This window comes from Dendrobates tinctorius, unplaced genomic scaffold, assembly GCF_039654945.1.
Source record: "Dendrobates tinctorius isolate UK_male_01 unplaced genomic scaffold, ASM3965494v1 ptg000046l, whole genome shotgun sequence".
Taxonomy (NCBI): domain Eukaryota; kingdom Metazoa; phylum Chordata; class Amphibia; order Anura; family Dendrobatidae; genus Dendrobates; species Dendrobates tinctorius.
The window spans coordinates 69,387,228-69,400,786 of NW_027361714.1; the positions used below are offsets into that span (position 1 = coordinate 69,387,228).

General features: G+C 46.9%; 1 protein-coding gene across 1 annotated transcript in view; it reads left to right on the plus strand.

The window, feature by feature from the left end:
- Window positions 1-350: 350 nt before the first annotated feature.
- The window catches only part of HDAC2 (histone deacetylase 2), a 107,954-nt gene continuing 94,745 nt past the window's right edge, over window positions 351-13,559 (plus strand). Inside the window, exon 1 of the mRNA XM_073575984.1 lies at window positions 351-558. Within this exon, the coding sequence (XP_073432085.1) occupies window positions 507-558 (52 nt within the window). The 5' untranslated portion in view covers window positions 351-506. The remainder of the gene's footprint in view (window positions 559-13,559) is intronic.

Here is a 13,559-nt window from a genome sequence, read left to right on the forward strand (position 1 = left end):
AAACCCCAGAAGAGTCAGTCTAGTGAGAAGCAAAGGCTCATACCCTTCCGGCCGCAATCCCCCTATTAGACGCGGCCTTTGGTTTCTTCCTTCGGCAACGCCGCGCGTTTTACGTGCCCTAGTGTGGTTGATGTTTTGAGGCGGATCAGCTTCTCCCACAGTCAGAAGAAAGGCGCGCCCCCAGATGGGCTGATGGGGGAGTCTCTCCTGCTAGGCACGCCCAGATTCTGCCGCCACGCCCATTTCTTGTAGCTTTCCTTCGTGTTCACAATCTGGCTGGTCACGCCCTCTAGCTGGAGCTCCTCCCATGAAATTGTATGTGGCCCCTCCCCTCGCTGTCTGCACCGTGTCTGTCTATGTGTCTGTGCGCGTTCTCGGCCGAGCGGGAAATTCTCATTGATCACCGAATAACGGGTAGTTGTGGGTGAGAGTGCGAGTCCCGGGGAAAGCCGGCCTGTCCCGAGCATCGGCAGCTCCCAGTGTCAGCAGCGCGCGCACAGGACTCCATGGCGTACAGTCAGGGGGGCGGAAAGAAGAAGGTCTGCTACTACTATGATGGTAAGCGAGCGCCGGCACGGAGGCCCGGTACCGCCAGCTGCGGGCTTTGTGTGCGCCGCTCCTGCCGCAGGTGACAGGTTGGGAGATGCTGGGCCTGGGCTGAAGTGTGAGGCCTCCGGGCAGGACGTGCGGTGTGCGGCCATCTCCAAACTCACCGAGAGCTGGGATGTGTCCTGCTGTGCACGGTGTGTGCGTGCGTCCCGCTGTGCACGGTGTGTGCGTGCGTCCCGCTGTGCACGGTGTGTGCGTGCGTCCCGCTGTGCACGGTGTGTGCGTGCGTCCCGCTGTGCACGGGGTGTGCGTGCGTCCCGCTGTGCACGGGGTGTGCGTGCGTCCCGCTGTGCACGGGGTGTGCGTGCGTCCCGCTGTGCACGGGGTGTGCGTGCGTCCCGCTGTGCACGGGGTGTGCGTGCGTCCCGCTGTGCACGGGGTGTGCGTGCGTCCCGCTGTGCACGGGGTGTGCGTGCGTCCCGCTGTGCACGGGGTGTGCGTGCGTCCCGCTGTGCACGGTGTGTGCGTGCGTCCCGCTGTGCACGGTGTGTGCGTGCGTCCCGCTGTGCACGGTGTGTGCGTGCGTCCCGCTGTGCACGGGGTGTGCGTGCGTCCCGCTGTGCACGGGGTGTGCGTGCGTCCCGCTGTGCACGGGGTGTGCGTGCGTCCCGCTGTGCACGGGGTGTGCGTGCGTCCCGCTGTGCACGGGGTGTGCGTGCGTCCCGCTGTGCACGGGGTGTGCGTGTGTCCCGCTGTCAGCTGTCCCTAATATCAGCCCACAGCTGTCTGCCTAGCCTTTGCTGGTTATTAATTGTAGGAGGAACCACACATCATTTTTTTTTTTTGGGGGGGGGGGTCACCCTTTGTTAACCAGTAAAGGTTAAGTACACAGTTGCAAGCTGATATTAAGGCTGTGTGCACACGCTGCGGATTAGGTGCGGATTCATCTGCGCGGATTTTGTAAAATCCGCAGGTCAAAATACCTGCGGTTTTGCCCTGCGGTTTTTCATCTCCTCAATGGAGGAGATGGCAAACTGCAGGAGAATCCGCAGAAAGAATTGACAAGTCAATTCTTTCTGCGGATTGAAAACCGCAGATAAGGCTGGTTTCACATTAGCGCTTTTTAAGCGCACGCACGGCCGGGGGTAGCTCCGCCCCCGAGCCGGCTCTCTGCCCGGCGTGCCCGCCCCTTGCTTGTAGCGCCGCCTCCTAGCGCACAGCGGCGCCTGCGATCGGCGCACCCTATCTTTAGCATAGGGTGCGCAGATCGTGCGCAGGCCGTGCGCTAGTTGCGCTTTGACCTGCGCTGCGCACTTTTGACGGTGCGCCGTGCGCGCCAAAATCAAACTTTTCGGATTTCGGCGTGCTCGGCGCACCGTCAAAAGTGCGCAGCACAGGTCAAAGCGCAACTAGCGCACGGACTGCGCACGATCTGCGCACCCTATGCTAAAGATAGGGTGCGCCGATCGCAGGCGCCGCTGTGCGCTAGGAGGCGGCGCTACAAGCAAGGGGTGGGCACGCCGGGCAGAGAGCCGGCTCGGGGGCGGAGCTACCCCCGGCCGTGCGTGCGCTTAAAAAGCGCTAATGTGAAACCAGCCTAATCCGCGCGGAAAATTCCACACCATCTGCATTGCGGTTTTTGATTCCCATAGGGAATCATGCTACTGTATACCGCAGCAAAAACTGCTGCGGGTCCGCAGCGGCCAAAACCGCAGCAAAATCTGCAGCGTGTGCACACAGCCTAATAGTTTGGGAAGCTCCATATTTAGTACTCTTCCCAGACTATAAACATCAGCCCCCTACTGTAGACTTTCCCTCAGCTGGTTACCGTAATAAAAATTAGGGGGACTGCGCACCATTTTTTTCTTAGTTTAATTATGCACTAAATACATGTACAGTAAGCTGCAGTGCGCTGATTATATATCTGACATCTATATCTGTCTATAAGATTGTTTGTTAGTAAACTAGCTTGAAATAACAGAAAATTCCTGTATGTAAACAATGCATTGCATACACGTCATAAGTTGAGAAAAATCACATTGTACTCGCATGACAATCGTCCTACTTTTCAGGAGCCACATCAGACTGTTTTTCTGTACGCTGATGAGTGTGAGCACTTACTGTATATATACCGGTACGGAGCAGGAGTGTGGATCTATGTCCTGCTGGTCCAGTCACTGTGTACATCGGCCTCCTGGGTATACAGTGTATTGCTGGACTGGTCACTGTGTACATACAGTTACCTGAGCGGCAGTACGGTATCGTGTGCACAGTGTGTCTTGCCGTGTGCTGGTCTAGGCAGTATGTGCATACTTAAGCTCGGCTGGTCTGTGGTCTGGCGTGTGTGAACACTAAAGGGCCTGTCACACTAAGGCTAGTTTCACACTAGCGTTTATGAGCGCAGCGATGGCCTGCGCACGGCTGCCGCTAAGCCCCGCCCCTGCCGCGCCCCCACCGGTAGCTCCGCCCACCGGCGCATGACGCTGCATGCGCCCTGCGTACCCTATCTTTATCACAGGGGGCGCAGGCCGTGCGAAGTATGCGTTTGGCGGCGCATGCGTCCTTTTGACGGTGCGCCGACCTGCGCCAAACGCAACCTGCTGCAGTTTGGTTGCGTCGGCGCACCGTCAAAAAGGCGCATGCGCCGCCAAACGCATACTGCGCATGGCCTGCGCCCCCTGTGATAAAGATAGGGTACGCAGGGCGCATGCAGCGTCATGTGCCGGTGGGCGGAGCTACCGGCGGGGGCGCGGCAGGGGCGGGGCTTAGCGGCGGCCGTGCGCAGGCCGTCGCTGCGCTCATAAACGCTAGTGTGAAACTAGCCTAAGCGATATCGCTAGCAATATCGCTATAACGTCACTGGTTTTGTGACGTAGCAGTGATATCGCTGTGTCTGATACTTACCTCCGACCGCTCCCCCGCTGGTTATCGCTGATCGCACAAGAACATCCTGGGCCGTTTCTCTTCGGGCGCTTCCTGTGGCGTCAGCGAGCGACGTGTGGACGCGGGCGGGAGGACGTCAGGATCGCCTCGTCTGACAGGTAAGGCCTGTTTCACACTTCCGTTTTTGTGTCCGCCAAACGGATCCGTTTCCGTTTTTTTGACGGAAACTGATGCAAACGGATCCGTTTTTAAAAAAACGGATCCGTTTTTTGACGGATCCGCGGTAACCACTAATGGAAGTCTATGGGACAAAAAAAACGGATCCTGCAAAAAAATGGCGGATCCGTTTTTTTACGGAAACCAACGGATTTTGACGGATTTGAAAAAACGGAAGTGTGAAACAGGCCTAAGTAGCGACCCCCGTCCCCAGCGATGTCGCTGGTGAGATCTGCTTGTGTGGCAGTTCACTAGTGACCACTTAGCGATGCACCAGCGATCCTGACCGCGTCATATCGCTGGTCGGGATCGCTGGTGCATCGCTAAGTGTGACAGTACCTTAACTAGTGGGCCAACGTATGGCAAAATGGGTACATCTCTGAGCATTGTATTGCAGGTGTATTGACTATGTAAGCCCATCATTACACCCTTATAATATGTGTAGTGGGACCAATCATTGCCGTCTGACTGGATGTACAGTGGGGGAAATAAGTATTTGATACACTGACGGTTTTTGCAAGTTTTCCCACCTACAAAGAATGGAGAGGTCTGTAATATTTATCATAGCTTCATTTCAACTGTGAGAGAGAGAATCTAATAATAAAACACAGAAAATCACATTGATTTTTTTTAAATCGTTACTTGCATTTTATATCATGAAATAAGTATTTGATCACCTACCATCCAGCAAGAATTCTGGCTCCCACAGACCTTAGTGTTTCTTTAAGAAGCCCTACTACTCTGCACTCATTACCTGTGTTAATTGCAGCTGTGTGAACCCGTTACCTGTATATAAGACACCTGTCCACACACTCAATCACATTCCAACCTCTCCACCATGGCTAAGACCAACAAGTTGTCTAAGGGTGTGTGCACATGCTGTGGATTTTGCTGTGGATCCGCCGCGGATTTGGCCGCAGTAGTTCTGCAGACAGTGTACAGTACCATGTAAGTCTATGGGATTTACAATCCGCTGTGCACATGCTGTGGTTTTTTCACTGCGGAAAAGCAGCGGTTTTAAATCCGCTGTAGGGATGTGACTCACTCAGGTGCAGCGGGAGACAATCATGAGACAGGTTCTTTCAAAGTTCATGAGGTTTATTTTTGTCATAAACCACAAGGCAGCGTAACACCAAAAAATAACCTTTAGCTCAGGCAAAAGAACACAAATGTCTGTGGCTGCAGCCTCGGACTGGGAGTCTCAGCACACATGGGAGGTGTAGTCCTCCCCACATACAGCTGCCTGGTTTAGGAGCAGGCCACATTATAAGGGTGTAGCCACACCCACGAACCCAGCAGCTGACTGGTCATGTGACTGACCTCTCCACAGGTCCTTGCAAAACAATAACAGCACAGCAATATCTGTTATACTTTACATTATGGAGACAAGCCATTTATGAGACATATCTCCCATCGACTACACAGCCCTTTGCCATGCCACACCACAGAAAGAATTGACATGTCAATTCTTTCTGCGGATTCCACTGCGGTTTGCCACCTATTCGAGTGTCCTTAGAGAGGACCTTCACCGAATTGATTGGGACAATGTCCTCAAAAATAGGAGCACAGAAAATAAATGGGAAATATTTAAATCAGTTTTACACACCCACTGCGAGCTAGCCATACCGTACAGAAATAAAAGGGCTATGAACAGGAGAACACCAATGTGGCTAAATAAGGATGTAAAAAGGGCAATAAATAACAAGAACAAGGCATTTAGGAAGCTAAAACAAGAAGGCAATGAAGAAGCATTAAAAAGTTATAGAGAAAAAAATAAAATGTGTAAAAAAACAAATGCATTTAGCAAAAGTATAAACTGAGACTCATTGCTAAGGAAAGTAAAACAAACCCCAAACTATTCTTTAATTATATAAACAGTAAAATGATTAAAATTGATGGTGTCGGCCCTTTAAAGAACAATGAGGGTGAAATAGAGAGCGATGTGGGAAAAGCAAATGTTTTAAATACTTTTTTCTCAACAGTGTTCACACAGGAAAAAGATTTGCCAGGGGAAATGCAGAGTGATAATGTAAACTCCCCATTAAGTATTACCTGCCTAATCCAGAAAGAAGTGCAGAACCGCCTTAGTAAGAGTAAAATTGACAAATCACCAGGCCCTGATGGCATTCACCCTCGGGTATTAAGGGAGTTAAGTAATGTGATAGACAGGCCTCTATTCCTTATATTTAAAGACTCTATAGAAGCAGAGTCTGTTCCTTTTGATTGGCGGCAAGCAAATGTGGTACCAATATTCAAAAATGGGTGTAAAAGGGAACCTGGAAACTATAGGCCGGTAAGCTTAACATCTGTTGTGGGTAAACTTTTTGAAGGGTTTCTAAGGGATACCATTATGGAATATCTCAATGTTAATAAATGTTTAACTCCATATCAACATGGATTTATGAAGGATCGCTCCTGTCAAACTAACCTGATCAGCTTCTATGAGGATGTAAGCTCTCAAATGGACCAAGGAGAATCATTGGATGTCATTTATCTCGACTTCTCTAAAGCATTTGACACTGTCCCACATAAAAGATTGGTAAGTAAGATGAGAAAGCTTGGGCTAGGGGAAAATGTGTGTAGATGGGTAGGTAGCTGGCTTAGTGATAGAAAACAAAGAGTGGTTATTAATGGTGCATACTCAGATTGGACCAGGGTTACTAGTGGGGTACCACAGGGTTCTGTATTGGGCCCCCTACTATTTAATATATTTATTAATGATCTAATGGATGGCTTACACAGTAAAATATCAGTATTTACAGATGATATAAAACTATGTAAGGTAGTTAACACAAAGGAGGACAGTTTGCAACTACAGACAGATTTGAGTAAATTGGAGAATTGGGCTGAAAAATGGCAAATGAGGTTTAACACAGATAAGTGTAAGGTTATGCACATGGGAAGGAGAAACAGATGCTACAATTACTTACTAAATGGAAACTGCTGGGGAAACCAGACATGGAAAAAGACTTAGGGTATGTGCACACTTTGCGGATTCTGCTGCGTTTCCGCAGCGTTTTTGGCTCTGCGGAAACGCAGCAGACTTTGCTGCGTTGTACACTACCTTTATTTCCTATGGAAATAAAAAAAAGCTGTGCACATGCTGCGTTTTTTTCCGCGCGGTTTTGCTGCGGTTTTCAAAACGCAGCATGTCAATTGTTTGGTGCAGAAACGCTGCAGTTTTACACCTCATCCATTATGAGGTGTAAAACCGCAGAAAAAACGCAGATAAACCGCAGCACTTTGTCCTGCGGATTTCCTGCAGTTTTCTCTACAAAATCCGCAGAGACAAAAAACTATGTGTGCACATACCCTTAGGCATCTTAGTCAATAAGAAGCTAAATTGGAGTGCCCAGTGTCAGGCAGCTGCCACCAAAGCAAATAGGGTCATGGGATGCATTAGAAGAGGTCTGGGGACACGAGATGAAAACATAATTCTCCCTCTGTACAAATCACTCGTCAGACCACACTTGGAGTATTGTGTGCAATTTTGGACACCGGTGCTCAAGAAAGACATTACTGAACTTGAAAGCGTTCAAAGGCGGGCTACTAAAATGATAAATGGAGTTGGTTCACTACAATACCCAGAAAGGTTATCAAAATTAGGTCTATTTACTCTAGAAAAGAGAAGACTTAGGGGAGACTTAATATATATGTACAAGTATATCAGAGGGCAATACAGATATCTCTCCAATGAACTGTTTGTACCAAGGACTGTGACAAGAACAAGGGGGCATTCTCTTCGTTTGGAGGAAAGACAATTTCTGCACCAGCATAGAAGAGGGTTCTTCACGGTAAGAGCAGTGAGGCTCTGGAATTCTCTTCCTGAGGAAGTGGTGATGGCCAACTCACTGAATGAATTTAAGAAAGGAATGGATGCTTTTCTTGTGAGTAACAGTAAATAAGGTTACGAATAACAGAATATTATAGGTAGATGGTTGACCCAGCTTAGGGGAAGGAATTTTTTTTTCCCTATGGAGAGAATTGACTTCTACTCTGTGGGTTTTTTTTGCCTTCCCCAGGATCAACAATGCAGAACAGCTGCACTAAAAATAGGCTGAACTAGATGGACATAAGGTCTTCCTTCAGCCTTTAAAACTATGTTACTATGTTACTTCATTCACAATGCGGAGGCCAAGTGTGGATTTTTTTTTTTACCTTTCATTTGTCCAGTGTGCACCTCCATAATGTTTAACCTTTCTATTCAGGAGGTCAAAGTAAAAATAGCAATGTACATACCTTGTCCATCAGTGTCTATGCTGGATGACTGCTTGAGTATCCTTCCAAAATGTGGCCACAGGTGGCAGCCTGCACTTTGCCTCAATGTCTTCTCTCATCCCAGTGCTGTATTACCTCTTGGAGAGGGACCTGATGGAGCCCTAGTTGTTTCACAGAACAAGGAAAAACATTGAAACTTTCTGGTGATCCCAGTTCTCGTGGTTTGCTTGTGACCTGTAGAAATGATGATTCTTACAGTTCCCATCAGTGAACTTCTCACATCTGTACTTACCGTAAAGTTAGGCGCACACTTTTTATACAGTGCTTTACGATTAGAACTAGGGTTTCCATCAGAATCCACAAGTAAGCTGTGGACCGGGGTTGGGCTCTGAAGGATGCGGTGGACAAGGAAGGAAAGCAGTAAATACTAAATTTGTCAAATGAACTGTTACTGTGAAACGCAGACTGGTTGCGTTTCTATCAACCAACAAAATGTGACAGGTTAATTCACACACACCCGTCAGAACTGTGCTGTATCACTCAGTAAGCACGGAAATGTTGACCAAGTTACTATAATTTACCTAATTGTGTAACTGTAAGCAGAAGGACCGGGCTGGTGGTACCCTTCTTGCGTCAGGTCCGGAACTGTTGGGGCTGTCTCCTCTGTTGTCCTGGGAAAAGCTTAACCCCTTTCTGTCATGTGACGTACTATCCCGTCCATGTGCCCTGGGACTTGATTCCCAGGGACGGGATAGTACGTCACAGCGATCAGAGGCACCCACGTGGTGAGTGCCGCTGATCGCGGCCGGGTGTCAGCTGATTATCACAGCTGACACCCTGCACAATGTGTCAGGGGCGGTGTCAGGGGCGGTCTCGGACCACCCCCGACACGTTAACCCCTTGCACACCGCAATCAAACACGATCTCGGTGTACCGGGGGTTAAAGGGAAGCATCGACAGGGAGGGGGCTCCCTCCGTGCTTCCCTGAGCCCCCCACAGCAGCGCAATGTGCAGCGCTGCTGTGGGGGGCTCCATCCTTGCAGGTCCCCGAATCCAAGATGGCGACGGGGGCCTGCAGGGAGCTGGCTTCCTCAGTGCCTGCAAAGCGCAGGCATGAGGAAAGCCTGTGCAGTGCCTGTGACAGATCGCTAATCTGTCACAGTGATCTGTGATGTGACAGATCAGCGATCTGTCACATGACAGGTATGTCCCCCCTGAGACAATGTAATAAAGTTAAAAAAAAAGTGTTAAAATAATTTTACAAAAAATAAATAAATGAAAAAAAAAAAATATTCCCTAATAAATTCATTTTTTGAAACAAAAGAATAAAAGTACACATATTTGGTATCGCCTCGTCCGTAACGACCCGCCCTATAAAACTGTCCCACTAGTTAACCCCTTTAGCGAACCCCTTAAAAAAAACCAAAAACTAAGCAAAAAATAATGATTTGTCATACCGCCAAACAAAAAGTGCAATAACGCGCGATCAAAAAGACGCATCTAAATATCCATGGTACCGCTGAAAACGTCATCTTGTCCCGCAAAAAAACGAGCCACCACACAGCATCATCAGCAAAAAAATTAAAAAAGTTATAGCTTGCAGAATAAAGCGATGCAAAAATAATTTTTTTATATAAAATTGTTTTCATTGCATAAAAGCGCCAAAACATAAAAAACGACCTAAATGAGGTATCGCTGTAACCGTACCGACCCGAAGAATAAAAGGGCTTTATCAATTTTACCGCAGGCGGAACGGTGTAAACCCACCCCCAAAAGAAATTCATGAAACGCTGGTTTTTGTTCATTTTGCGTCCCAAAAATCGGAATAAAAAGCGATCGAAAGATGTCACGTGCCCGAAAATGATACCAATAAAAACGTCAACTCGTCCCACAAAAAATAAGACCTCACATGACTCGGTGGGTCAAAATATGGAAAAATTATAGCTCTCAATATGTGGTGATGCAAAAACTATTTTTACTATAAAATGCGTCTTTTAGCATGCGACAGCTGCCAAAATAAAAACCACCATAAATAGTAAATCAAACCCCCCGTTATCACCCCCTTAGTTAGGGAAAAATAATAAAATTAAAAGAAAATGTATTTATTTCCATTTTCCCATTAGGGTTAGGGGTGTGTTGGGGTTAGGGTTGGAGTTATAATTGGGGGGTTTCTACTATTTGGGCACATCAGGTGCTTTCCAAACGCAACATGGCATCTGATCTCAATCCCAGCCAATTCTGCGTTGAAAAAGCCAAACGGCGCTCCTTCCCTTCCAAGCTCTGCCATGCGCCCAAACACTGTTTTACCCCCACATATGGGGTATCAGCCTACTCAGGACAAATTGCAAAACAACTTTTGTGGTCCAATTTCTCCTGTTACTATTAGGAAAATAAAAAATGGGGGGCAAAAATATCATTTTTGTGGAAAAAATGATTTTTTTTATTTTCACGCCCGGGCTTTATAAACTTCTGTGAAGCACTGGGGGGTTCAAAGTGCTCACCACACATCTAGATAAGTTCCTTGGGGGGGTCTAGTTTCCAAAATGGTGTCACTTGTTGGGGGGTTTCACTGTTTGGTACATCAGGAGCTTTCCAAACACGGCATGGTGTCCGATCTCAATTCCAGCCAAAAACGTCAAATGGCGCTGCTTCCCTTCCGAGCTCTGCCATGCGCCCAAATAGTGGTTTACCCCCATATGCGGGGTATCAGCGTACTCAGGACAAATTGCACAATAACTTTTAGGGTCCTGTTACCCTTGGAAAAATAAAAATTGGGGGTGAAAAGATCATTTTTGTGGAAAAAATATGATTTTTTAATTGTATGGCTGTACGTTATAAACTTTTGTGAAGCCCTTGGGGGTTCAGTTCTCACCACACATCTAGATAAGTTCCTTGGGGGGGGGGTCTGGTTTCCAAAGTGGTGTCATTTGTGGGGAGGTTTCCACTGTTTTGGTACATCAGGGGTTTTCCAATCGCGACATGGTGTCCGATTTCAATTCCAGCCAAAAAAGTCAAATGGCGCTGCTTCCCTTCTGAGCTCTGCCACGCTCCAAAATAGTCGTTTACACCCACATATGGGGTATCAGCGTACTCAGGACAAATTGCACAATAACTTTTAGGGTCCTGTTACCCTTGGAAAAATAAAAATTGGGGGTGAAAAGATCATTTTTGTGGAAAAAAATGATTTTTTAATTGTACCGCTGTACGTTATAACTTTTGTGAAGCCATTGTGAGTTCAAAGTTCTCACCATATATCTAGACAAGTTCCTTTGGGGGGTCTATTTTCCAAAATGGGGTCACTTGTGGGGGGTTTCCACTGTTTAGGTACATCAGGGGCTCTCCAAACGTGACATGGCGTCCGATCTGAATTCCAGCCAATTTTGCATTGAAAAAGTCAAACGGCGCTCCTTCCCTTCTGAGCTCTGCCATGCGCCGAAACAGTGGTCCCCCCCCCCCCCCCCACATATCAGGTATCAGCAGGGCTGTGGAGTCGTGGAGTCGGAGTCGGTGCTCATTTTGGTGGAGTCGGAGTTGGAGTCGGTATAAAATGGACCGACTCCGACTCCTAAAATATATAATAAATTGGGTACAGTAATTCAATGCAGGATGTGCTGAATATTTTTTCATAGGAGTTTGGGAAAGTTATGAAATGTCCTATAAATGGCTGTTATATTCCTGATCTAAGGCTACATTCACACACAGCGTTTTTCCTGTGTTTTTTGAGGATACGTTTTTCAGCTGCAAAAGCTGATCATCTTTTAAAAAAAACGCATCACCTGAAAGGTTTTTGAGCTCATAGATAATGTTTTCAATAGTAATAATAATAATGTTTTCTATCTATCCATTTATCCATATCTGTCTATCCATATCGTATCTGTACCAAAAAGAATGAAAACCGGGTAGAACACCAATATACAGTGGGGCAAAAAAGTATTTAGTCAGTCAGCAATAGTGCAAGTTCCACCACTTAAAAAGATGAGAGGCGTTTGTAATTTACATCATAGGTAGACCTCAACTATGGGAGACAAACTGAGAAAAAAAAATCCAGAAAATCACATTGTCTGTTTTTTTTTTTTTTCATTTTATTTGCATATTATGGTGGAAAATAAGTATTTGGTCAGAAACAAGCAATCAAGATTTCTGGCTCTCACAGACCTGTAACTTCTTCTTTAAGAGTCTCCTCTTTCCTCCACTCATTACCTGTAGTAATGGCACCTGTTTAAACTTGTTATCAGTATAAAAAGACACCTGTGCACACCCTCAAACAGTCTGACTCCAAACTCCACTATGGTGAAGACCAAAGAGCTGTCAAAGAACACCAGAAACAAAATTGTAGCCCTGCACCAGGCTGGGAAGACTGAATCTGCAATAGCCAACCAGCTTGGAGTGAAGAAATCAATTGTGGGAGCAATAATTAGAAAATGGAAGACATACAAGACCACTGATAATCTCCCTCGATCTGGTGCTCCACGCAAAATCCCACCCCGTGGGGTCAGAATGATCACAAGAACGGTGAGCAAAAATCCCAGAACCACGCGGTTGGACCTAGTGAATGAACTGCAGAGAGCTGGGACCAATGTAACAAGGCCTACCATAAGTAACACACTACGCCACCATGGACTCAGATCCTGCAGTGCCAGACGTGTCCCACTGCTTAAGCCTGTACATGTCCGGGCCCGTCTGAAGTTTGCTAGAGAGCATTTGGATGATCCAGAGGAGTTTTGGGAGAATGTCCTATGGTCTGATGAAACCAAACTGGAACTGTTTGGTAGAAACACAACTTGTCGTGTTTGGAGGAAAAAGAATACTGAGTTGCATCCATCAAACACCATACCTACTGTAAAGCATGGTGGTGGAAACATCATGCTTTGGGGCTGTTTCTCTGCAAAGGGGCCAGGACGACTGATCCGGGTACATGAAAGAATGAATGGGGCCATGTATCGTGAGATTTTGAGTGCAAACCTCCTTCCATCAGCAAGGGCATTGAAGATGAAACGTGGCTGGGTCTTTCAACATGACAATGATCCAAAGCACACCGCCAGGGCAACGAAGGAGTGGCTTCGTAAGAAGCATTTCAAGGTCCTGGAGTGGCCTAGCCAGTCTCCAGATCTCAACCCTATAGAAAACCTTTGGAGGGAGTTGAAAGTCCGTGTTGCCAAGCGAAAAGCCAAAAACATCACTGCTCTAGAGGAGATCTGCATGGAGGAATGGGCCAACATACCAACAACAGTGTGTGGCAACCTTGTGAAGACTTACAGAAAACGTTTGACCTCTGTCATTGCCAACAAAGGATATATCACAAAGTATTGAGATGAAATTTTGTTTCTGACCAAATACTTATTTTCCACCATAATATGCAAATAAAATGAAAAAAAAACAGACAATGTGATTTTCTGGATTTTTTTTTCTCAGTTTGTCTCCCATAGTTGAGGTCTACCTATGATGTAAATTACAGACGCCTCTCATCTTTTTAAGTGGTGGAACTTGCACTATTGCTGACTGACTAAATACTTTTTTGCCCCACTGTATATTCTGTTCTATCTAAATATCTTGATTATTGGATCATAAAAATGATTAAATGTCTGAGGTTCACATTGTACTACAATAAATTTTTCACTTAAATATAAGCATCAAGCATCGTAGCAGCACAGGCCCGCGCTCCAGCATCCCCGCTGCCGCCCATTGAGACTGAA